Source organism: Canis aureus, chromosome 15 (assembly GCF_053574225.1).
Source record: "Canis aureus isolate CA01 chromosome 15, VMU_Caureus_v.1.0, whole genome shotgun sequence".
NCBI lineage: Eukaryota > Metazoa > Chordata > Mammalia > Carnivora > Canidae > Canis > Canis aureus.
In genome coordinates, this window is record NC_135625.1 from 1819829 (window position 1) to 1844449 (window position 24621).

At 39.3% G+C, this 24621-nt stretch overlaps 2 protein-coding genes across 3 annotated transcripts in view; both read right to left on the reverse strand.

The window, feature by feature from the left end:
• Window positions 1-24621, reverse strand: part of CSMD1 (CUB and Sushi multiple domains 1) — a 1870054-nt gene that overhangs the window by 405492 nt on the left and 1439941 nt on the right. For both annotated transcript variants that reach the window (XM_077848529.1, XM_077848528.1), the window contains exon 12: window positions 9543-9655. In XM_077848529.1, the coding sequence (XP_077704655.1) occupies window positions 9543-9655 (113 nt within the window). The remainder of the gene's footprint in view (window positions 1-9542; window positions 9656-24621) is intronic.
• On the reverse strand, window positions 16196-16644 carry LOC144283906 (large ribosomal subunit protein eL31). Its single transcript, XM_077848389.1, has one exon. The coding sequence runs from the start codon at window positions 16626-16628 to the stop codon at window positions 16251-16253; it is 378 nt and encodes a 125-aa protein (XP_077704515.1). The 5' UTR covers window positions 16629-16644; the 3' UTR covers window positions 16196-16250.

Below are 24621 nucleotides of genomic sequence, written 5' to 3' on the forward strand. Positions count from 1 at the left end.
TCCTGATACGCAAGTCTGGTCAAGCCAGGCCCGTTCTGAATGTTAGAGAACCTTCACGCAAATTCTTCGACCCGCTCAACAACAACAAGGGGATGGATAATGAACTTAAACTCCGTACTGTTATACTACGTGTGGAGTTTTGTTGTTATTATCGTGTGTAATTTTATTTTGTTTTAATAATAGTATATGGGAGTCCAATTTGGTCTGTAGGTAGGACAAGCAAACACCGACTGGGTTGGGCAGCCCCGGGGGGCTCAGCAGTTTAGCGCGGCCTTCAGCCCAGGGTGTGATCCTGGAGACCCAGGATCGAGTCCCACGTCGGGCTCCCTGCATGGAGCCTGCTTCTTCCTCTGCCTGTGTCTCTGCCTCTCTCTCTCTGTGTCTCTCATGAATAAATAAAATCTTAAAAAAAAAAAAAAAACAACCCACTGGGTGGGTGTGCAATTCACCAGCAGAAAACAAGGGCAACAACAAACACCTAAAACCAAACAGCATTAGCCTCTAGCACTCAGCTATTAATATATTTGTCTATCGTTTAAATGAAAGTATCTAACCAAGTTATCAGAAATGTCTGCTTTCTATACATAACTCCTACATTATAATACAGCTTATTTATACATTTTTTTTATTTCTTTAAATAAAAGTCTGAAAAAATTCATCCCAGGAGCTATTTTACAGATTTAATTTTTTATGTCTACCTACACTAGTAGGCTTGGTAAAATCTAAAAGCAATCTGATGAAGTTTCCAATAAGGTTGGTTGAAATAACACATCTTTTAGCTAATATGCCATTACACACATTACTTTGTTCCTTGTCTACGAGGTCATACATATTCTCTCAAAGAGCTTTGCGGTGGTAAAGCTGCAATACAAGCAGTTTTATTGTCGCTTTTTAAGCTCGCTTCGTTCTCAGATCTGTATATGGCTCTCACTATCTACACAATGATGTGTTAAAATGAGTTTCGGGTTTTTTTTTTTTTTTTTTTTTTTTTGGTGGAATTCTTAAACTATGGAATTAGCAACCCAAAGGAGGCTACTGGTATTTTTAGAAGCAATCGTAAACTAGTTTCTATGAACCATAAGAGTGTCTCCTCTAACTCCTATTTTATACACACGCAGAAAAATGCTGCATAGAACGAAATTATGACTAATAGAAACTTCGCTTCTCCTAATTGGGTTAGTGCTAAGCACCCTGACTTCTGACTTCAGTGTCAAATTGCTAAATACCCACCATCTAAGGAGACTTATAATCAAGAAGTTCATATATACCCTCAACATTAGCCCAATCTTGCTCTAAATCTTATATTCTCAGGGAAAAATAAAACCACTAGAAAAAAATTCTATAAATTATTATTTAAAAATGATTCCTAGCAGAGAATGCTTTAGTCTCAACATTTTCAGATATTATATAAATAAATGAATAAATATAGATATAAACATGGCATATATGTCTATTAACATATAGAAACATATGCACGCACATATATAAGCATGGCACAATAAATGGTCAAAAACTAACCATTTCACACACACATAGACTTGAATCCTTTTACGGTAGCAAATATGAAAACAAATAAATGAAAAATAACCCAGCAAGAATAAGACAACCAAAAATTTAAAATGCTACAGGCATATTCATGATAGGAAAAGATTTATGAAGAAAAAACAAAAACAAAAACAAAAACAAAAACAAAAAAAACATAAAGCTAGAAGGCAGACGGACGTTTAAAGCTAAAAGCTACTGTGCGGCTTCAACTCATTGGCGGAGGTGTAAGATCAACGTATTTAACACCACATGCCGGCAGCCCTGGCAGCCCAGCAGTTTAGTGCCTCCTTCGGCTTGGGGCCTGATCCTGGAGACCCGGGATCGAGTCCCATGTCAGGCTCCTTGCATGGAGCCTGCTTCTCCCTCCCCAACCCCGTCATGAATAAATAAATAAAAATTAAAAAAAAAAAAAAAAAAAACACTGCATGGATACATTTAGCTAGATAGGGAGTATATTTTACTCTGTATCCTTTTCGTACCCTTTTTTTTCTGTTTTCTCCACTTGCTACCATCACCTAAAGTTACCTTCTGTCCTGATCCTAAAAGGCAAGCTCCTCGGAGAACGGTGTCCCATTTTGGTGGTTCTTGCAATATTTCAAATTTTTTTCATTCTCATGTTTGTCATATGATCTGTAATCGGTGATTATGGCTTGCTGCAAGCTGAAGTGACAGCTACGCTTTACGGTTTAGCAATAAAGCACTTTTAAATTAAGGTACGTACATTGATTTTTAGACGTAATGCCATTAGGCACCCGGCGGACCATGGTGCAGTGTAAACAGAACTTTTATATGCACCGGGAAGCCAGAAGAACTCATTGGTCTTTCTTTGCTGGGATATTTGTTTTCCTGCAGTGAACCCACCACACCTCCAAGGTATGACTGTAGTTGACCCTTCACCTCATTAGATGAGGCCCACCCACACTGGGGAGGGAAATCAACTTTACTCAGTTTAACTAATGCACACTTTAACCTTGTCCAGAAAAAGCCTTGAAAACACACCCAGAATGATGTTTGATTGGGTGTTCAGTACCCCGTGGTCCCATCGGGGTGACACATAAACCATCACAAGTATCTCAAAGGTCGTACATCAACAGTGAGCGTGCAGTGCTGCCTTCCAAGGAGGGCAGAGACGGACTGGACTCCCCCGTACCCGGTGCCCCTCCCCACTCCCCACGAATGCAGAGAGCCCTGGGTACAGAGGAAGAGACCCAAATGCATCTTCCCCCGACTCCCATTTCCAGCCTGTCCACGAGACACAGGAAGACAGTCGTGTTTCTGGTACAAAACAGTAATGCTGAACTCAAATTATTTCACTGAAATAATTCTTAGCGTGAGCCTAAAATAGATCTTGTTTTTACCACACAGCAGCACATCACAGGGAACATTTCCTTTAATTTACCCCCTGCTAAAAATTTAAATAGCTATGGCAAATTACATAAAACATGATTTGTGGAAAAGCAGTTCATCAACATGTGTGATGAGCGCCAACCGAACAATATTTCTGCGACCAAAGGAGAAGTCTGTGAGGCCACAGACACGCGGGGCAGACATCCAGGCACTGAGCTCGCCTCTCGTCACCCTTCCTCACGCGGGAGTCACAGAGGTCATGCTGTAGATGCACGCGACTGCACGGGCTGTGATATTCTTATATATTTTAAAAAGAATTCCATCGAGTTATTAAATGTAAGATTGGTTTGCAAAACATTTCTTGATCCTCGGTAGTTAACTTTTGTAACTTATAGAGAGAAAAAAATAAATAAATTTAAAATATACGGTGGAAAACCATGCATGAAACCTGTGTTGGCTTTCCCTATATATTGTTTCGATAGATTTCCCTATACATATAAGTCACATATGTGTAAATTATATACATAATTACATAATTAATTACATATAATTTTTACATGTAAGTTACATATGTGTAAATTGTGATGTAAATATAGCTTACACATATGTAACTTACATGTCACACATATTGTTTACATGTTTATAAATTTCTGTCATATATATCTATAATATCATATAAAATATATAATATACATATTAAGTCATACTGATGTTTAATAGATTAGCATTGCTTTAGACAGCTATGATTATTTACATCATTTTTTTTTACCTTTTGGATTTTGAATAGATTATTTTGCATTAAATATTTTTCATGTATACAAAGGTTTTAAACAAACCTTTGAACAAAGTATCTTACCTCCCCTCCATCACTTTCCTAGACGTCTAACAAACCTCCTGAAAATATTGTCATTTTTTTTCAACTTTGCATAATATTTTCTTCAATAATTCTCTTATGGCAAATTATCGCCTAGCGTATTCTCGATCTTATATTGTTGAAATTTCCTTCCGCTGCTCTTTGATCATTGGCAGTGCTCATGTTGGTGTTTTAGTCTCTGAGTTTCCCTTGAAACAGTGATTATCCAGGCTGTGCTCAGTGCTTCTTCTCCTGGGGACTGTAACACAAACTTTTCTTTTAAAGACTAAGTCAGGGGCACCCGGGTGGCTCAGTGGGGTACACGTCTGCCTTCAGCTCAGGTCCCGGGGTCGAGTCCCGCTTCGTGCTCCCTGCTCAGTAGCAAGCCCACTTCTCCCACTCCCTCGGCCTCTCCCCGTACTAGAATTCTCTCTCTTGCTCTAAAATAAATGATCATTTTAAAAAGTCTAAAAAGACTAAGTTAATCAAGTGTATGCAGTAGGCATCTTGGGGGAAGCTATCATTGATTGTCTCTGAAGGCTCAGGGACAGGAGCAAATATAGAGAACAGGGATGCACCCCGGACTAGGATCCTGGTGTGATGGTGGTGTGGACATGGGCTCTCCCACACGGAAGCACTTGAGCATCACCGTGTGTGCCGGGGGAGGAGGTGTTGCCAGCAGAGCGTCCACCGGGCCCGGTGCCCAAAGTAGCAGAGACCATGAACATTTCAGGGTAACAGGTGTGATCCAAGGATTTAAGGGCACCCCACAACTTTTGCATCCCTAACAACACTTGATGAATTCTCAACCTTTGGTGAGATGGGGGTGATAAGCAGAGAAGGGGTAAGGTAATGTGCCCCCCCCAACATGCTGTTAGGAGAGAGTCTCTGGAAGAAACTCAAGTTTGTTTTAAAATAATAGGATGTGCCATTTCTTGCAAATCAAAGTTCCCTCGGAGTTTGTAGACGAACAGACAAATGAGATTTTAGATCTGATGTTATATGCACTGAAAATTCTGGAAGGACACACAAGGAAGAAGCTGAGGGACATGGCCTTCGAGAGAGCTACCTGGCCAAGTCAGAAGGCAAAGCAAAGGGCCACTTTCTATTTTTTACATATTTTATCATGAGCTCTAATATTCATGTAATGAAAAACCGTACTTATAGAAACATCTCAAAAGTAACAAGGAAAATGTATGCAGATGATAGGCAGCATTTCTTATGTTTCCTTGTTCTAAGTCGTTCGGATTCTAGAATAGCAGACTGAGGAAGCAAATGTCTGTACTATATATACTCTCCCTTTTCTCTAAGCGAGGAATCTGCTGTGCAGAGTTTAAACGAGTCCTAAGCTGGACAGCTAATAGGTGGCAGAGCTACACAGCCCGAGTTCTCAGCCACCACCCTATATGCGAGTTAAAGCCAGGCAATCTCTAAACCTGGAGAATTAAGGTGCCTCAGGGGCTCCATAACTTAAGCATTTGAGTCTCGACTTTGGCTCAGGTCATGATCTCGGGGTCCTGGGATCGAGCCCCACCCACGTTGGGCTCTGTGTTGTCTCTTGCCCTCTGACCCTCCCCACAATTACTTTCTCTCTCTCTCTCTCTTTCTCTAAATAAAGAAATAAAATATATTTTAAAAAACATCTAGAAAGTTAAATCCTGTGTAACTATCAACTATATAGATTTTTCCGACAACATAATTCACAAACAACTATAGTTTAAATAATGCAATTATTTCCATTTTTGACAATAGCCTTTACAAGTGGTTTTTATTGTATCTGTCAGCTTAATAGAGCACTCCAGAAACAATGCTTCTACAGTGCTTTCTTCTGATATACGGCATTCTCTAGATTTTTTTTTTAAATCTTCAAATATTGCAACAGCTCTTTGTTTTAATTATCTTTTTGACTTTGGAATGTGATTTTGTCAAAAGATAATACGTGGCCTTGAATTGGCAATCTCTGAAGGATTGATGGCCATCCTCGTTTCCATGACATCTCGAGCCATAACTATTAATAGACTAGTGAGCCGGTAAACACAGTCCTAATTACAGCTAAATGTAATTATAATTAGTGCTGTATGGCCATTCAAACTGAAATATGACACTTGGAAGAATATTTATATTTTAATTGAGAACACTTTTTATCTCTTAATAGTCAAGGATCCACAATTTGGCAACGATGCTAGTCCCTCTAGTCTTCGTACTATAAACCTTATGATGTGTGTCTTCATGCTGCTGGAGTTAATTGACTGCAATTTGTCCTGTTGGGAAGTGTTTGGGATTTCACGGATGCTTTTAGATTTCACCAAAGGCGGTGGCCAGTATAGGTCATGTGGAAAGGATCGCACCTCTACCACCCATTCTTCAATAGCTGTACAGTCATGTAGACGTTCAACTAAAGGTCAGGTCTAAATATCCAAATGTCAGGAAGTAGTCAGCAATTACCTGTGCGTTTGAGTCCCAGCCACTGAATGGGATGTATTATCATTTCGGCTGAAGCGTTTGTTATTTGAGAAGAGCCATCAATCCCCCATCTCACCCCATTTTTCCAGCAAGGAGATATTTTTCACTGTTTATAGTTAAGGGCGCTGATGCTGGGCCCTCCCCACCATAGAACCTTTTAGGGTCTTCACTACTTCAGCTCAAAAGGTGAGTGCAGCTGTGCCAGGATGTGTTCACTCGAGCTCAGGACGCTGTCACTGTTCCCCAGCTTATTGTTTGGGGTTGGAAGATGCTTTTTAATGCTCTACCTCATTGGCTGGATATGTAATAACTTCTCATTACATATTTTCAGCTCCTAAATACTCTACAGTACACCTTTAGAAATCAAGGCATGCTATCCCTTTATTCAAATTCACAAAGTAAAATTGAAGAAAATAAAATTCCTACTCTGCAGATGCGTTTGTCTAACTTTCATCAATACACACACACACATATCATGTGAAAGGTTGCAATAAACTCAGCACCTGATGAAGGAACCTGTAAGATATTGGGAAAAACTATTTCAAAGGAGACTTCAAAGAACACGCACACAGACACAATTAGCGACGCTGACATGAATTTGATCAGAGATGCCAAAGTCATCTGTCGCCACTGGGCCATCATGGATGGTGTCTCTTCCATACAAATTTCCCCGTGTTTCTGTGGTCAGGGATCACCTCCTCTGCTATCAGGTTTCTACCACTTTCTGAGTAGTAACCTTGCTCAAGGACAATGAAAGGCACAGACCACTACCCCATCCTTTAACCACAAAGAGTGTGCTAGACATTGAGAGGATAACTAGCATTTTTTTTTTTTTTTTGCCCAGGGCAACTTCAAATGTGTTCCTGACAATAACACTTACAAATTAATTATTTCCTTTAAATAATTTCTTTCTAGTAAAATAATCCAAGTAAAATCATCACCATTTTCGGTGTATTACTGTACTCTGTAATTTGTTAGTTCTCTAAAATTTTGATACCTTACTTAATGAAAGTATCTACATTTTGAAAATGCATAGTTACATAAAACACAGATTTCTGTCTTATTCTGAATGGTCACTGTACATTTTCTTAGATTCTAGTTTAAATAGTTTCTTTTTAATAATCAATTCTTTCCATTAACAAAAATGTATGAATGCAATTTCCTGGTTATTTTGATAAAGTGATGATTAGTTTACAGGCATTTGTGTGATAGTATAAAGTTGACCCCGAAAAGAATTCTCTTGACTTGCATTCAAGATGGTAATAGGTTCTTTTCGATCTTGCTGAAAATGACTCCAAATCAGCTTGTGACTCATTGAAAATATGGGATCATATCCAAATGACCACTTAAATATATCCTTTAAAGTGTAATAAATAACTAGTTTTACAAAATAATTTATAAAACATTTTAATATGAGATCATCTTATTGTATCTGGGGACACATATTTAGTCTCTGAGCACAAGAGAATGATCTTTTTTTTCTTTGCCGGATACATACAGGATCTGAACTGAAGACAGAGGCTGCACACCCATCTCCTGTATAATCCAAAATCAAAACATTAACATGCTCCCAACCCTCTTTCATATTTATTGGGTCCGGCTGTTTGATTACTGACCTGGAGAACCCCGAAGTGTGTAGCTAAAGGAAGATTGTGTGTGTGTGTGTGTGTGTGTGTGTGTGTGCGCGTGCTGCCAGTTAAGACAGAGGTGCCTATATATAGGTCTTCCAGGGGCCCTGAGGTCAGGATGTTATGAAGCTCATTTTTGTTCTTTGCATCCCAGGCAAAGATCCCCTTTCTGTATTTCACTCTCCGTTCTTTGCCATCTCTGGAACTTGGGAGAAATCAAGCGAAAGGTGGTGGTGTGCTCAGGGAAACTGACGTGACACCCGCTGGTAGCTGGCTGTTGCCGGTCACCCTGAGAGCACACATGGGCAGGTGGCGCTGAGTGAACTACATCTCGGCAGACCCGGAATGATGGGCCGGCTGGTTGACCTGTGATTCGAGGGGTAGGGCGGGGAAGAGTTCTTGTTTTCTCTTTTGGGGGCAAGGAAAAAATCTACTTCTTAAAGAGGTAATTATTAAATTAAGATTTGTGTATGTGTCTAGCATTGGGGGGGGTGTCTAACAGTAGGAAATGTGATCGATTTCCCAATGGATGCTCCAGGTTCCTTGAGCAGAGGCAGGATTGAGCTGAGGCTGATAGTCTAGAAGAGCACGTGGGTCAGGTAGCCAGGTCTCAAGCCAATTCTTGAGCCAACAGCAAAATATCTGGGAGGCTCACAAAAGTTTACAAATACAGGTCATCTCAGGTTTCTTACATTGTTCTCTCTACTTCAGCTCCCATTTATGAAATTTTCTTCAATTAAAAAAAATGTTTTGTTTTTTTTTATTTTTTTTCAATTTTTATTTATTTATGATAGAGAGAGAGAGAGAGGCAGAGACATAGGCAGAGGGATAAGCAGGCTCCATGCACCGGGATGCCCGATGTGGGATTCGATCCCAGGTCTCCAGGATCGTGCCCTGGGCCAAAGGCAGGCGCCAAACCGCTGCGCCACCCAGGGATCCCACGTTTTTCTTTTAAAAAACACCCATCAGTATGTTAAGATTAAAAGTTACCTCCAACCTATGAGATCCTTCCAGATATAGAACAATACAGTGAGGTTATTTTTAAAGATGCATCACACTAAACAGAGGGCCCTGGTTTATGGGACCACACAGCCGCCCCGCACAATGGCAAACCACTCCCTGATGATATAATGACTCCTGGACATGAATTCAGAGGTGAGGCCAACATCTCTGGAGAATTATAAGTCAACTTTAAACAATATTTAGTTTTCTCCTACATGAAAATTTGATAGTATTTTCCTCCAACTTCATATATATATTTCTCTGTTTTCCATTTAAACACACACACACACACACACACACAGACACACACACTTGTACATGAATATGGACATAATGCAGCTTAATTTGATTCACTGTTCAAAATCTTTCCGCTAGTTATAAGCATAGCGGCTGCCTCTCGGGAAGAGATAAAATGCCAAGACCCACACCTGTGCACACCTTTCATGGCTTGCATTCATACACGGTCTTACTCCTTGTTTTGACCTAATGACAGCACACGTCATGGCAAGCCAAGATTTCAACAAGTTAAAAATTCTTCACAACAACAACAAAAAAGAACTGTAAGTAGGACTGTACGGATAGTTGCAAATAATCATTCCCTACTTTTAAACACTATTCTGACACGTCAATTTTATTTATATCTAACCCCCGGAGAATGGCGCTTTCCCTCTGAAAGTGTGCTGGTGGGTGGGTTCCGGCCTTACCTTGGTAGACAGCTTTAAATCCGGGGGAAGCAATGCTGTCATCAGACTGCAGATGAAGCCACATCTGGTTGCTCATGCTCACAATCAGGTCAGGGACGCTGGACCCAGTGAGTCTGCACAGAAGAGAAGCGTTAAAACCATTACGGAATCGCCAAATATCGCTACTTTTACCTTGAATTCTTGCAGCTTCAACAAACAAGTATAGGTGTGTACCTGAAGATCCTCCCTCAAAGAATCAATAGCCATTTTTGGTTTATATTTAAGTCTCACTATTACAGGCATTTTACAGTAATTATTCTCTCCTATGGTTGAAAATGTCTATCTTTGATTTTTAAAACTGACTTCGGGTGACCAACCATCCTATTTGTCTGGAACTGAAGGGCTTCCCCATACCCTTAATACTGAATCCAGAACAGCTGGTAACCCCCGTGTGGAGGAGAGACAGATCTTAGGGCTGTCTGGTTGTACACATCACACCATCAACATGAATAACATCACACTATCAATACCTCTACGCTGAGAAATGTTCTGGTTCATTCACAAAATGCTTAGATTTTCTAGTTTGAAATTATCATGTACCTTTGCCACCATATCTCTTCTAGAAATACATGATAGGATGGAATATTCTTCAGCACTAAAAGGAAATGAGCTAATTTGTTCAAGCCTTGAAAAGAAACTTAAAAAGCTACACATTGGGACACCCGGGTGGCTCAGTGGTTGAACATCTGCCTTCAGCCCAGGGCATGACCCCGGGGTCCTGGGATCGAGTCCCACATCAGGCTCCCTGTGAGGAGCCTGCTTCTCCCTCTGCCTGTGTCTCTGCCTCTCTCTCTCTCTCTCCCTGTGTGTCTCTCATGGATAAATAAATAAAATATTTAGAGAATAAAAATAAATAAATAAAAAATAAAAAGCTACACACTGTGTGATTACAACTCTATGACTTTCTGGAAAAGGCAAAACTATGGAGTCGGCAAAAAGATCGAGGTTGCCCAGGGTAGGAAGAGGGAGGAAGTGGTGGCATACAGGGGAGTATTAGGGCAGTGGGACTACCCTATATGATACTATAATGGTCAACACGTGTCTTTGTGTGTTTGTCCAAACCCACACAGTGCAAAGCAGTTTAAGTGAATCCCAATATAAACCATGAATTTGGGGTGACAGTGGTGGGCCAATGTGGCTGCATTAATTGTAGCAAATGTACCCACTGGTGGGGAATGTCCATAGTGGGAAAAGCTGTGTGTAATGGGACAGGGGGTACATGAAACATATCTGTGCCTGCTTCTTAATTGTGCTATGAAACTAAAGCAGTTCATACACACATAGAAACACACACCCACAGACACACACACACAAAACCCAAAGCAGCCATACATTGGAGAGTATCGACAAGAACCGCACGCACAGCTGAAACACATTTGGCAAGTTTCCTGAACTTTCCCTCTGCATATCAATGTCCAGGTCACACCAAATGGAAGTTTCAATGAAGCATTCATTGCGTGTTAATAAAACAGTCACATAGTGGCTGCTGTCAGCCGGTGCAAAGAAACACTAAATCCATTGACTGAACTCAACATGCTGACAAAAAAAGCATGTTGAAATAGAAAAAAGGGTAAGAAAAAAGAATCAATTCAACCAAAATAAATGTCTCTAATCAAATAGGAAGCTTTGCTTTCAGCGAAGTACTTTGGGGAATATGAACACATGATTCGTCCCATCAATCTTATCATTTATCTATCAATCCAACGCTCTCACCTTGGGCGGTACAGAAAACCTGCTTCTTCAAAGGAAGATGGACAATCCTCATTACATGGGAAGTAACTCATGCAATGTTACGCACCAGTCAGGAAAAAAGAAAAAAAGAAAGAAAACCCAGAATTTCAGTGAATAATGTGCAGTCACTAAAAATATATTTTTTTGAAAGTTGTTCTTTGTTAGAGAGATTATTCTTTTATATGTGGTGTTTTATTTGCTTGTTTGGTTTGAAGAGACTTTTTTCTCTTCCTTATGCATCCCTCTTACTGAAATGTGACATATCAAAAAGTGCACAGAGCATAAATGTCTAGCATAGATGTCTGTTTACTTTGACTCGTGTCTATAAAGCCACAACATTTTTCTTCTTTTCCTTCATCCTTACCAGGAGTATCTTCTCTTGACCTTTTACTTTCAAGTTACTCTGTGTGCATGCCTTGCATGTTTGTCTCTTGTAAGCACCATATAATCGATTTGTATTATTTTCACTTATTTTATTTATACTATTTTATCTAACCAGAGAATGTCGGCTTTTATTTAGAATATACTTTCATGACGAATTAGAGTTCATTTCCCCTGGTTTTCCTTTTTTCATTGGTTAGTTATCTTTCACTTAACCCTCTTCATAGCTTTTCTTCCCCCAACATTTCAAATATGTTATTCTGCTTTTTTCTTTTGTTTATATTAAGAAACACTCTATCAGTCTTACATTTGCTCTTATGAAAATATTTTTCTGCTTATGGTGATTTTAAGCTATTTCCTTGTCCTTTTTTGGCAGCAGATTCATTGTAATGTGCCATGTGAGGTTTTCTTTGTATTATCCTGACTGGCTTATGAGATTTCATGAAATTCTTCCTTTGGGACACCTGGGAGGCTCAGTCGGTTGACTGTCTCTTCTGCTCAGGTCGTGATCCCAGAGTCCTGGGATGGAGCCCCATGTCAGGCTCCCTACTCAGAGCCTGCTTCTCCCTCTCCCTCTGCCCGACACTCTCCCTGCTAGTGTGCACTCTCTCTCTCAAATAAATAAATACAAATCTTTTAAAAATATATTAAAAAAAGAAACTCTTCCTTCATGTCTATGGTCAATACTCGAAAGTTCTTCATGATAATGTTTTCAAATATTGGTTGATATCCTATTTTCTTGGACTCTTTCTCCTGAACTCCAAGGATATCCTATTTTCTTGGACTCTTTCTCCTGAACTCCAAGGATACAAATAATTTCTGTGCATTTTTTTCCCTGAAGCAGTTAGAATAGTTTTCACTGAACTATCTTCCAGTTCAAGCCACATCAGTTGAGTTAATTATACCAGATATTGTATTTTTAAGTTCTTAAACCTCCATTTGATTTGTCTTTATAGATTACAGTTTTCTGGTAAATTTCTTGATTATTTCATTTATTTTCTTAAACGTAGGAATGGTAGTTAATTATTAGAGTTCCTGAGTGATAAGTGCAATGTCTGGGTATCTTGTTCTTTTTGTGTTCTCTCTCTCTTGGGTTGGAGTCATTGAGTACTGTTTCTGGACATTTCAGGTAATTTTTGACTGAATGCCAGACATTGTGTATGAGCCATCTAGAAGTTCTGTATGCTATTACCTTGCTTTGAGATTATTTAATTTTTTTTTCTGACAGTAGGGTGACCACCTTGACCCATTCAGTCATTGGAATGATCCACAGCTGCATTCCAGGTACGTGGTCTCCCCAGTGCTTATCCCTTCTTATATCGCAATGCAGAGAATACGATATTTACTAGATCTCTTCCTTGAAAAAAATAGGTCCTGGACACCTACCTTTTTCTTCTTAGCCCTGAAAATCCCAAAAGTTCTGCTGAGCTTTGTAGACCTATAGCAACAAAGTTTTGCTTTGGTTCTTTTCTTCTAATCCCAGAAAGTTAGGCATAGGCAAATACATCAAGAACCAAAGCCAAGCAAATGCCATGCTTGCACCCTTGTAATTCCCATTTCCTTGATATCTTGGCACTTCACGTCTTCAGTGCTTTGATAGCCCAATTCGGGGGTCCCACATCCCTTGTCTCCCAAAACTATATTCTCAGAGTCACAGATATCTGTTTGCCAGGATGCCTTAAATTGAGAATCAGAAAATGCCCCCCCGGGGGAAATGATTTAGGAAATGTGAGATTCATCAAAATGTTTAGCTGCTCTTCTTTGATTTCTATCTTCTAAAACCCCGTCCACCTTATATCACTCTCCTACGCCTTGAAAGATCTGCCTATTATTTATTATACTCTGCTTTCATAACTATTCTCTTTTTTTTTAAATATTTTATTTATTTATTCATGAGAGACAGAAAAAGAAAGAGGCAGAGACACAGGCAGAGGGGGAATCAGGCTCCCTGCAGGGGCCCGATGCGGGACTGGATCCCGGACCCCAGGGTCACACCCAAAGTCAAAGGCAGACACTCAACCGCTGAGCCACCCAGGCATCCCATAACTATTCTCAGTTAGAGGGTATGTCTGATATTTTTTGAGGAAGGAGAGATTCCAGTTGCTCATTTTCCCTCTGGTTTCTTTATTTTCCTTTCTTATTTCTCTCAGATAATGTTCTCTAGACTATGTGAATATACAAAGGGACGCCTGGTCTTATTCATAGGCATTATAAACAGCTACCTGTTGCATCTTTGGTTAAATTCATTGTTTTGAGTCGGCACCTGGCTGGCTCAGTTGGATACTACTCTTGATTTCAGGGTTGTGAGTTTGAGCCTCATATTAGGTATAGAGATTACTTAAAAATAAAATCCTTTAAAAAGGCACTGTTTGGGTAAGAAAATGAAGAGAAAAGGACAAGTATCATTTTGTCATTAAGTTTATATAAATGTGGGACACCTGGGTGGCTCAGCTGTTGAGCATCTGCCTTCAGCTCAGGTCATGATCCCGGGGTCCTGGGACCGAGTCCCACGTCGGGCTCCCCACAGGGAGCCTGCTTCTCCCTCTGCCTGTGTCTCTGCCTCTCTCTCTGCGTCTCATGAATAAATAAATAAAAACTTTAAAAAAAGTTTATATAAACAAAAAAAGAAAGTATTATAACCACTGATTTTTCTTACACACTAATATATATTAGCTTTTGAGTTACATGTAGGATAAGTGGAAGACAGTGCTCTTTTCCTCCCTTTTAATTTCTTCTTTTTTATTGAAGTATGTTTGACATGCAGTGTTAGTCTCAGGTGTACAACATTGTGACTCAACAATTCTGCCTACTATGCAGTGCTTACCATGGTGTCACCGTCTGTCGCCATGCAGCACTATTACAATTGTGTTGACTATATACCCTCTATGCCATTATTGTTTCCATGTCTTATTTATTTTACAACTGGAGGTTTCTGCCTCTTAATCCTCTTCTTGTATTTCATCCACCCCTAGTCATCTGGGGTGGCACCCCCAATTTGTTCTCTGGATTTATGAGACTGTTTCTGGTTTTGTGTTTGTTATTTTATTATTATTATATTTAGATTCCACATATAACTGAAATCATATGGTATTTATCTTTCTCTGACTTATTTCACTTAGTATAATATACTTTATGTCCATGCATTCCGGCCATGGTGTTGCCGATGGCAAAATTACATGCTTTATTAATGGCTGAGGAATGTGTGTGTGTGTGTGTGTGTGTGTGTGTGTGTGTGTGTCTGCATACACACCCCATCTTTTTGGCAATTAGCAACACTGCACAGAGGTGGAGTCAGCATCCTTCTGATCTACATTCCCCATGTCCACTCTCTACACACGTGCTCTACTGCCTTGATATTGAGATTCACGACATTAGCCAACGCCACCCCACTGCTCATCACTGTCATCTCCTTCTGCAGCCCACTGGCTGATTGACATCTTTACCTGTGGGTGTTAAGAGTGTCCACATGGATAATTCTAGCAAACTAGTCACAGTTCCTTGATCCTTTCAACTCCAGTGACCTGACCAGACCCTCCATTTAAGCTGTGAGATGCTGGTCATATCTTACACTTCACTACTCTATAATAAAAGTCCTAGGCTCTAACCACTCTGTCTGACCACCAGTGTCTTTAAACTGTCATGTGCTTGCAGTCCACTGAAACCCACACTTCAAATACCTGGGGCCTCTTTTATTGCTTTCATCATATTTTGCATGCCCTGGATATTTGACATGCCCTGGACAATGTGGCTGATACTCTGTGACACTCCCTCAGCCGTCCCCCCACAGCGCTCTTGATATCCTTAGCATCTGCTCCACAACCTGACAAAACCCGCTTAGGATCAACCCAACAGTCACTCCATCTTCCTGGAAGTTGATGAATAATTTGTTGACTTACACCCATATAGACCTACATTCTCCAGATCCCTGCCAGCCACGCGACATAGGCTCTTTCCTCAGGCCACACTCCGCGTATTTCCCCTTCCCATTCCACTAGCTTTTGTCCCAGACTATCATCATGTTTCTCAAGCACCTTCCCAATCCCATTTCCCTTTTCTCTGCAGATAACTTTATTTGTAAATATAGGAGGAAGAACATTTAGGCAATCAAGTATGAACTGCCTGCCCCTCCTGATCCCACCCACCACCTCGTCACTAGAAGTAGAGACAGGTAGTGCCTCCTCTTGCCTTCCCTCCCTTGCCATCCCATTCATCAGCAAGTCCTACTAATCACACCACTTCCTCCTCTCTGTCTCCACTTCCGTTGTTTGAGTGCTGATTGTCCCCGGCCAGCAACACAGGAGCAGCCTCCTAACAGCCTCCTGGGTCTAGAATCCTTTCCCTTCTAGGCACTGGATTTAATTTTAAATTGTCAAAAGCTGAACTATCATTTAGAAAGTGTTAACACCTTGAAAAGATCTATGTGGCCATATTTAGTACTTTAGAAATACCTCTGGAGCATATGTTTGAATTTCTTGTAGTTCTGTAGTAGCTGTTTTTTGTTTTTTTTTGTTTTTTTTTTTTTTTTGCAGTTTTATACCTTTATTTGACAATCAGCGATTAGTTCTCATCCACATTAACAGTCTGTAGATTTTTGAAAGTGGTGACAGGTACGTAGGTAACCAGCGTGTAGAGCTTGTTTGGTGAATCTTCATCCTCGTTACGTTTTCTGGACAACCGCACACGGATACGGTATGGAACATTCCTTATTCCTTTGGCCCAGACAGCTTTGTTGAGCCTGGTGTCAATGCGCACATCTGGAGTTCCCATCTCCTTCATGGCAAATTTCCGGATCTCTTTGAGTGCCCGAGGGGCACGCTTCTTGAAACCCACTCCATGGATACGTTTGTGAATGTTGATGGTGTATTCTCTGGTCACTACCTCGTTGATGGCAGAACGGCCCTTCTTCTTCTCGCCACCCTTCTTTGCGGGAGCCATTCTGCCAGGCCCTAGCTGGAAAGTGTACTAGCTGTTATTGTATTTCTATGTCAGTCTGTTGATTCACATAAAATTGAATAAGCAGGTGTACTGCTACACTTCCCACAAAGTTCATTCAATCAAAAGTCAGATTAGGATGGTCTGCGTTTCTCTTTAGAATTTAAGCCTGCTTCAGTGAGGGTGACAAAACATGAGAGACCCCTAACTCTGGGAACTGAACAAGGGGTAGTGGTAGCGGAGGTGGTAGGGGGGTTGGGGTGACTGGGTGAAGGGCACTGAGGGGGGCATTTGGCGGGATGAACACTGGGTGTTATGCTATATGTTGGCAAATTGAAATCCAATAATAAATAATAAAAAAAGAAAAAAAGAATTTAAGCCTGCTACTTTTTAAACTGGTTTATATATGAACAGAATTGCAAGATGGCATTCACAATTATTTTTTAATATTTTAAGATTCTTTAATTTTTTAAAAATTACTTGAAAAATTTTATAAGTATTTTTGTGTTGAATTTTTAATCTTAAAATTATTGTACTATTATTTAAAATAAAGGAAAACAGTTCCCTTCTTATCTTTTTTTCATGTTTCGGGGGCAATATTTTTTTCTGGCACTGACAAATGAGTTTTTGGAAACAAAGAGAAATGTTATTGTTATCCTTTGCAACTGCTTATCTGTTTAAAACAGAATTTAAAAAAAATTATCAGTACCTTAAAAATAAGATAGATGTTTGTTTTGATAAAATACTTTAGCAGTCATCCTAACACTACATTTTAATCATTTTCTTTAAGACACCTTTATTTTTTCCTAAATTTTCTTTAGAGTATATAATGTATTGGTTTAAACTTAAAAACAAAATTATTCTAATTAAACACTAGGTAATTTGATTTACTTGTTAGAAAACTACAAAATATTCTTTTGGAAAAAAAAATCATATTGGAGACCCTGGGCTTTCTCTTGCCTTCCATCTCTCCATTGGAATTTCCAACTTGTTCCATACATAAGATGTTGAGCTATATTGACCTTTGTAACCATTCTCCAAAAATACTGACATTCCTCAACCTCCAAGCTTTTGGCAAACACTGAAGTCACTCCCTAGGATGCCCATTCTTCTTGGATGGCAAATCAGAATTCTTATAGATCTGAGGGTTCTCACTAGCCATTTCTTAACTCCTAGACAATGTAAGAATTTCTTTTTTTTTTTCTCTCTAGGACACTATAGAATTCTGCATATACCTCATTTAAGACAAACGCATTAAAACACCTACTTCAACACCTGTCAGCTACTGAATTCTGAACTTCCTTGAGTGTGAGCTTACATCGTGGTCTTTTGATCCCAGACTCTGGCATATAACATCCAGAATTTTTGGAATAGATACATAAATGAAAAAATAAATTAACCCTCATTAAAATTTATTAAATACCCACATGTTAATTTTTTTTTAAGGATTTGATTTATTTATTCATGAGACACAGAGAGAGAGGCAGAGAAGCAGGCTCCCTGCGGGGAGACCAATGTGGGACTCCATCCCAGGACCCTGTGGTCACAACCTGAGCCAAAGGCAGACACTCAACCACTGAGCCACCCAGGTGCCCCTACAAATTAAAATTTTATAGGAATATTTCCAAATGATGATTTAAATCTTTATTGTACCTTTGCATGCTAAGGACTTGGCATTTGGGGTCCTGTTATAGTTCTGTCATTAATTCACCCCTAATTTAAGCTAAATTATTTTATCTCTATGTCAGCTTCATATATCAAATATTTATATTGTATATTAAAGTAATTGTTGACATCGAAAAATTCTGTGACTTTTTGATAAATTTCAGAGAGGGTTTGGCTGATTCACATTCAGTGGTTTGATGTATCTGTTGCAGTCAGTATCCATGTTGAATAGACATAACCAGTATTTATGACAATAATTTCCGATATTAAATGATTTTGCCAACGTGAAGTAAATGACTTTTGATTATGTATTTGTTCCTTTCCTACAAACAAGACACATTGTATTGATAAAAATGTCAATTCTTTCACATGAAAATAGGTTAGGGTCCGTCCTTCCTTCCTTCTTTCCTTCCTTCCATCCTACCTCTTTCTCTTTGTTTCATCTTTTTTTTTCCTTTCTTTCTTTTTTCGGGGGATTAAGGTTCTTAAAACCATAATTGCACCCATATGACACAGTGACTCTATGATTTTTTGGTAGCTAATAATATTATAGTCTATAGAAGAGTGCTCTCATTTCTGAACAGATCTTCTCTTTGGCCCTTGTTAAAAGATTCAACAGTTCTGTCCCTAAATACATGAAATATGTCTGCTAGAAAGAATGGCTGAACCAACCATGATAACGTCCACTCAATGTAATGCTTCCGTTAATCCCCATGTTGTCACATATGTGAATAGTTTGCCCTTGTTCTGCTGAGTAGAACTCCCCTGTGTGAGTATGCCACAGTATATTTGTCTATTCTCCTTCGATGGGCATCCACGTGGTTTATAGGTCTTTGGCAGTTAGGAATAGAGTTCGTGTACACATTAGCGTAGGGTACATTTTATTTCCCTAAGATAAACAGCTAGGAGTGGGATTGCTGGATCTTATGATAAATGTATGCTAAGTTCACAGGGAGCTGCCTGCCTGTTTCCCAGGGTGGATGTACCACATTACATTCCCCCTTGTGTTATCAGAAACTACTATTTGTGACATTCTCAAAAAGACAAAACTGTGGTGATGGAGAACACATCAGCTGTCAAGGGTTCAGGGTGGGAGAAGGTGTGGCTACAAAGGGCTGGCAGTTGTGGGGATAAGGGAATCACTCTGTATCCTGATTCTGGTGGTGGTTAAACACATCTGTTCATGTGCTGATTCTTGTAGATCTGTACATCAACAGCTTCTATTTTACTGTATTTTGATTTAAAAAATTATTTGTTCAAGCCTGGAGATAGATATATATATATATATATATATATATATATATATATATATATATCACCCAACAGTGAGCATGCCACAGAGCTGTCAAAATATGAAATTAATATAACAGAAGCCCTGAAGTAAGTTATTCCTATTTTCATCTGGTAGGTGTCTAAAAGGAAAACGGTGTGCTAAACCTTTAATGTATTCATTTTAATTGTAAATTGGGCAATTGAAACGCACCAGGTACCATGTCTACTTACATGATATACACCAGCACAGAGAGTCGGGACAAGCGGAGAGAAACAGGACTCTGACTTCCAAATCAAGCTGGCTCTGAGAAACAAGTCAGGGCTGTGGCTTTATAGAATGATCACCACATTATAATGTACTATGTTAAACCTGGATGTAATCTGCGCTTATGCTAAGGCCATCATGATTTCCACAGTTGGCATCTACATGAGACTGACTCATGCACAGGTTTCACTGTGCTGTGGCCAACTTTGTTCGCCATGCAGGAAGTCACTCCAGCCAGGCAGCACAGAAGATGATGTGCATTACCTAAGTCATCTGCAACTTACACTTCAAATTCCAGAAGCAGAGTCTAAACCATAAAATCTTTCTACATGGAACTATAGATAAAATATTAATCCAAATTTTGATATTGAACATCAAAACATTTATTAAGGCCCAGACTAAATTTATTTTATAGGTTTCCACTTTTGAGGGCAGCCCAGACAATTTAAAGCTATATCAACTACCAATTCAGACTTGGAGACACTTTTTTCTACTTTATTCCCTGCTAGGCACAGGCATAAACCCTGGGAGCAGCACCAGAGATAACCAGAAGGTGGGTCTAAAGGGAAGGAGAGGAAGGAAAGCTGGTTTGGGACTCAGGACCAGAGAAACAGTGTACCACCAGGTGTCTTGCTCCCTCAAACAGAAGACCAACCAGACTGATGTTTTCCAAGCCCTGACCAGGCAACAAGGGGTTCCAAATAAGCTCATCGTTCTCTGGAATGCAAATGATATCCCTCTAAGAACATCAGGGAGCAAGGTAGATGGTAATCAGTGAGGTAGCTATTAGGACAAAGGGCCCTAACAATGCTAAGTGTCCCAGGAAAGCCTTCCCTTCCCCATGGATCACGGGTTCCCTTTTCTGAGGAAAGTTACCAAGATGCATAGAACCTGCAAGGAAGACCCAGCCACACCAGTGACCTGATCGAGGAAGAGTTTGGTCTCTGCACATGGGGTACACCAGGTACGATGGGGACAGAGGCACTGGTAGGGGGAATTCCACCAACCTCTCCCCCCTCACCCCACCCAGAAACATCCTGATCCATGTAAGGATGAGGACAAGAGCCAGTGGCACCAGATCAACCAAGCTGACCAAGACAACACCTTAAAGTCTCTGGTAATTAACTGTCATTGAAACCCAGGCCCACACAGTTGGCAAAGACCTATCTGCTGAGCCTACTCAGGGACACTGGCTGCTATAATGAGGGATTTATATGGTATCAGTGTATTCTAACATGATAGACAAAATATCCAGCATACAATGGCATACAATCATCCTACTAAGAGATAAGAAATCAAAATTTGAATGAGAAAAGACAACCAACTGACAACACCTGAAATGAAGCAGGTGTTGCAATCATCTGACAAGGGTTTTAAAACAGCCATCATTAAATGCTTCACAACAGTCATTTACAAATTCTCTGCAAGCAGATGAAAAAAAATGTATCAGGGAAAAAATGGAAATTATAAAGAAAGAACCAGATGGAAATTATAGGACTAAAAAATACAACATAAATTAAAATAAAAATCGCTAGAAGACAGATGGCAGAGATGTGTAATAATATCAATGAATTTGAGAGCACATGAATAGAATTCTCCTACACTGAACAAAAGTGAACAAAGCCTCCAGGACCTGGGACACAGAAAGAAAAGGGCCAACCTTTGTACCATCAGTGTCCCAGAAGTAGAGCAAGACCATGGAGTGAAGGGTATTTGAGACACATAAACTTAGAGTTCTGAGAAACTCAGTGACCCTCAAACAGGATAAATCCAAACAGAAGTATGACAAGACACATCTAACTCAATGTTTGAAAACTGGAGACAAAGAACAAAATCTGGAAGACGGCCAGAGAGAGAGGAATCATTATTTACTCAAAATTGCCCATTTGAATGTCAGTGAATCTTCTGACACTGGAGATCACAAGAAAGTGTCACAACATTTTTTAAGTTTTGAAAAAGAAGAATTACCAACCATAAATTCTATATCCAGTGAATGTATTCTTCAGAAATAAATGGATTAAAAAAATGTCAGACAAAGAATTTGCTGTTAGTAGAACCAACCTTAATGAATGGTTACTTGAAGTTCTTCAAAAAGAAAATAAATGGTAACAGGAAGATCCTGAAACATCAAGAAGAGAGGAGGAACACAGGACAAGTAAGAAAATACAGGAATATAAAGTATACTATTCTTTCATACTGAGTTCTATAAATCATATTTAATGATAGAAAAATTGTAACAGTTCCTGATACTCCAGATAACATTTAAATGTTGGAAAGCTAAAGGCATCTAAACAGAATTGAGGTTATATGGCCAAGTGGCAAACATTGATATCATTGCAATAGGATGAACGATACCATACTAATGCACATCGTAATCCATAGCACCTGTGTATGGAATTTTATACGGCAATAACTTCCACAAATGTGCTTAAGGTAGGCATCTCAAGGTGGAGGGATCCTGGATTACCAAGGTGAGTTCTATGTGCCATCCCAAGTGTCCTTATAAGAGGGATTCAGGGGGAGGTTTCAGACAGAGAAGAAAGTTGTGTGAACTTGGAGGCAGAGAGGGAAGTGATAGGGCCACAGGCTAAGAAATGCTAGCAGTCATCAAAAACTGGAAGAACCTAGGAAAATATTTTCTCCCAGAGCCTCTGGAGGGAGTGTGGTCCTGCTGGCACCTTGATTTTGGTTGAGTGAAACTGATTTCGGACTTATGGCCTCCAGAACCATAAGAATATACATTTTTGTTTTAGCTCACCACGTCTGTCACCATCTGCTACAGCAGTATAGGAAACTCATATATCTGTAGACTGTTACACATCACAAATGTATATTATAATACCTAATACCTAGAGCAATCATTTTGAAAACCATGGAATCCCTAAAAAAAAAAAAAAAAGTTAAAGTAACCCACAGGAAGTTAAGATAAAGGATAAGGAGGGAGGGAGAGAGAGAGAGAGAGAGAGAAAGAGAGAGAATGAAAGAAACAGAAGAACCAGAACCAGAGGAAATTAGTAGAAAACAAATAATAAAATGTCATATGCAAACAATAACATATCAGAAATAATAAATGTAAATGGTCTAATACATCAAAAGACAAAGGCTGAGTGGATAAAATCATGACCCTAATACATGCTGTTCAAAAAAAAAAAAAAAACACACTTCAAAGTCTAGGTAATTTGAAAGTAGAAGTGGAAGAGATATACCATGCAAATATTAATAACAAAGAAGTAAGAGCAGCAACATTAACATCTGATAAAGTTATACTTGAGAACAACAACAAACAAAATTTAGGGTGCCTGGTGGCTCAGTCAGTTATGAGTCTGACTCTTGATTTTGGCTCAGGTCATGATTGATCAAGCCCCGTGTTGGGCTCTGTGATTAGTGTAGAGGCTGCTTAAAAGTCTGCCTCCAGGTTGTGTGCATTCTTGTGCTCTAAAAAATACAAAGTAAAATGAAATGAGATAAAATAAAAATAAACCAAAAAAATCTACAAAGAGGGATATTATACAATGATGAAATGATTGATCCACCAAGAAGATACACAAATTATAAATGGGCACATGACAAAGATCAAAACATCAAAATCCATGAAACGAAACTGATAAAGCTGAGAGAAGAAATAAATCCACAGGATAGTTGAGCACTTTAACAGCATTGGTTCAGCAACTAGACAGAAAATAAGCAGGGTTATATAAGATCTGAAAAGTACAATTAATCAACAGATTCTAACTGGTATGCAGGACACTGCACCCAGCAGCAGCAGAACACACTTGCTTCATAAGGTCCTATGGAGCATTCACCAAGGTAGGCCATTTTCTGGGTCAGACAATGGACCACAACACTTTCATTTTTTTAAAAGATTTTATTTATTTATTCATGAGACACAGAGAAACAGAGAGGCAGAGACACAGGCAGAGGGAGAAACAGGCTGCCTATAGGGAGCCTGATGTGGGACTCAATCCCAGGACCCAAGGATCACGCCCTGAGTCAAAGGCAGATGCTCAATCACTGAGCCACCCAGATGTTCCTAGACGATGGACCACAACACATTTAAAGAAATTGAAATAGTACTGAATGTATTCTCTGACCACAATATAATTGAAATAGAATTTCTTAACAAAAAGGCAACAGAAAAAATTGTAAACACATGAAAATTAAACAACTCATATCCACAATCCAAAGAGAAAGTCTCAAGTGAAACAGACGAAGAATAAATGGACTCACAGGGAGAACAAAATATATTTTAAAATATGCAGGATACAGCTAAAACAGTGCAAACAAGACAATTTATAGTACTAAAATAACTACACTACATGGGGGAAAAAGGAATTAAATAATTATCTAAGTTCCAACCTCAAGAAACTACAAGAAGTAAAGCAAAATAAACCCAGAGGAACTGGAAAAGAGTATGATAAACATCAGAAGTCAATAAAATTGTAAAAAAAAAAAAAAAAAAGGAAAAAAGAAAACAAAAGCTATATCTTTAAAAATCAATGTAATTGATAAGTTTCTAAAAAGACGGAGGGAGGGGAGAAGAGAAGAGAAGAGAAGAGAAGAGAAGAGAAGAGAAGAGGAGAGGAGAGGAGAGGAGAGGAGAGGAGAGGAGAGGAGAGGAGAGGAGAGGAGAGAAGAGAAGAGAAGAGAGAGAAGAGAAGAGAAGAGAAGAGAAGAGAAGAGAAGAGAAGAGAAGAGAAGAGAAGAGAAGAGAAGAGAAGAGAAGAGAAGAGACATTACTAATATTAGGAATAAAATAGATGTTATTACAGATTCACCAGTCACTAAAAAGAGCAT

Coding starts and splice junctions, on each gene's coding strand:
- LOC144283906 (XM_077848389.1), bottom strand. CDS start 16,628: ATGGCTCCCGCAAAGAAGGGTGGCGAGAAGAAGAAGGGCCGTTCTGCC.